The sequence below is a fragment of the Neophocaena asiaeorientalis genome, unplaced genomic scaffold (assembly GCF_003031525.2).
Source record: "Neophocaena asiaeorientalis asiaeorientalis breed wild unplaced genomic scaffold, Neophocaena_asiaeorientalis_V1.1 scaffold649, whole genome shotgun sequence".
Taxonomy (NCBI): domain Eukaryota; kingdom Metazoa; phylum Chordata; class Mammalia; order Artiodactyla; family Phocoenidae; genus Neophocaena; species Neophocaena asiaeorientalis.
Window position 1 is genome coordinate 3,204,751 of NW_020173202.1, and position 1,287 is coordinate 3,206,037.

The following is a 1,287-nucleotide window of genomic DNA, read 5'->3' on the forward strand; positions in this document are numbered from 1 at the left end:
GCTGAAGGCGGTGTCCGCGCCCGCGCCGTCCGGGAGGCTGAAGGAGTCGACGCCCAGCACCGGCGTGACGGTGCTGCCGTAGGTGCAGGGAGGCTCGGGGGACACGCTGGCCTGGTAGTGCTTGAGGCACACGCGGAAGAAAGTCCTGCAGGCGCACGGCGGCGGCCCCGCGCCCCCGCGGCAGCAGTTGCGGTTCCCCAGCAGCCCCTTCTTGTTGACGAACTCCTGCAGCTTCAGCTCGAACACCCCGGAGCTCCAGACCTGCGGGCGAGGCTAGGGCGTGGGGCTCCAGGCGCGGGGAGCCCGCCCGGCCGCGTCCTGCCCCGGGCCCTGCCCCCCGAGCGGCCCGCGCCCCGGGTCCCCCCCACCTGACGCCACAGGGAGCCGGAGAGCCCCGCTGACAGCCTACCTGACGGCGCGGCCCTTAGGGCCCCGCCTGGCAACTTACCTGGCACAGCAGGGCCGAGAGCACGGCGAGGGCCAGGGCGCACCGCCGGCCCATGGTGCACCGCCGGCCGCGCTCGCTCTCCTCGCGTCCCCCTTCTCTTCTGAAATCGCCAGGGAATGCTCGGGGAGGAAGGTGTCTCCAGGAGCGCGGGCAGGAAAGCGCCGCCGCTTTGCCTCGGGCTGGGATTATCCGGACTTCTTTCCTCAAGGGTCCGTCTCCGGCTCTTTCGGAGGCCGAGTTTCCTTAGATCCTCCCTGCGGAGGCGACTGCGGCTCCGGGGATGCACGAGAGGAAAAAAAAAAAAAAAAAGGCTCCCCGGAGAGATTGCTTCTGGCGCGGCAACTTTCGGTTTTCCCCTCTTTCTTCCAACCCACGAGTAGGTAGGGGTCGTCTGTTTCCTGGTTTTGTCTCAAGATTCTTCGCAGGAAAAAAAAAAGGAAGAAAGAAAGAAAGAAAAAAAAGAGAGGAGAGAAAGCGTCCAGATATTCAGCCCAATTCCCGACGAGCTGCAGGGCTCCCCGCGAGTCCGATTAGCGAGCCGGGGTCTGGAAATCCCACGCGCGAGGCGGTAATCCGGCGCCGGCGGAGCGCCCGCGGGTGCGGCCCGGCCAGCTCACTCGGCGGCCGCGGTCCGGGGAGCGCCCTGGACCCGAGTTTTTCTCAGGGACCCAGCCAGTGCCATCCAGGTCAACACCCGGGGTCCCGGACCGGGTCCCGACGGAGGCTGCGCGCCAGGCTGTGCGTCTGGTGCGGCGCCGGCCGGGGCTCCGCGGGCGCGCAAGGGCTCGGGCTCGCCCCGCGCCGCCGCCTTATATCCCGCCGGCCGCCCGCATGGCTAA

General features: G+C 68.5%; 1 protein-coding gene across 1 annotated transcript in view; it reads right to left on the minus strand.

The window, feature by feature from the left end:
* Positions 1 to 1,207, minus strand: part of DLL1 (delta like canonical Notch ligand 1) — an 8,252-nt gene extending 7,045 nt beyond the window's left edge. The window contains exons 1-2 of the mRNA XM_024744919.1: positions 449 to 1,207; positions 3 to 261 (exon numbers count right to left, since the gene is read on the minus strand). Of these exons, the coding sequence (XP_024600687.1) occupies positions 3 to 261; positions 449 to 502 (313 nt within the window). The 5' untranslated portion in view covers positions 503 to 1,207. The remainder of the gene's footprint in view (positions 1 to 2; positions 262 to 448) is intronic.
* Between the last annotated feature and the right edge of the window lie 80 nt (positions 1,208 to 1,287).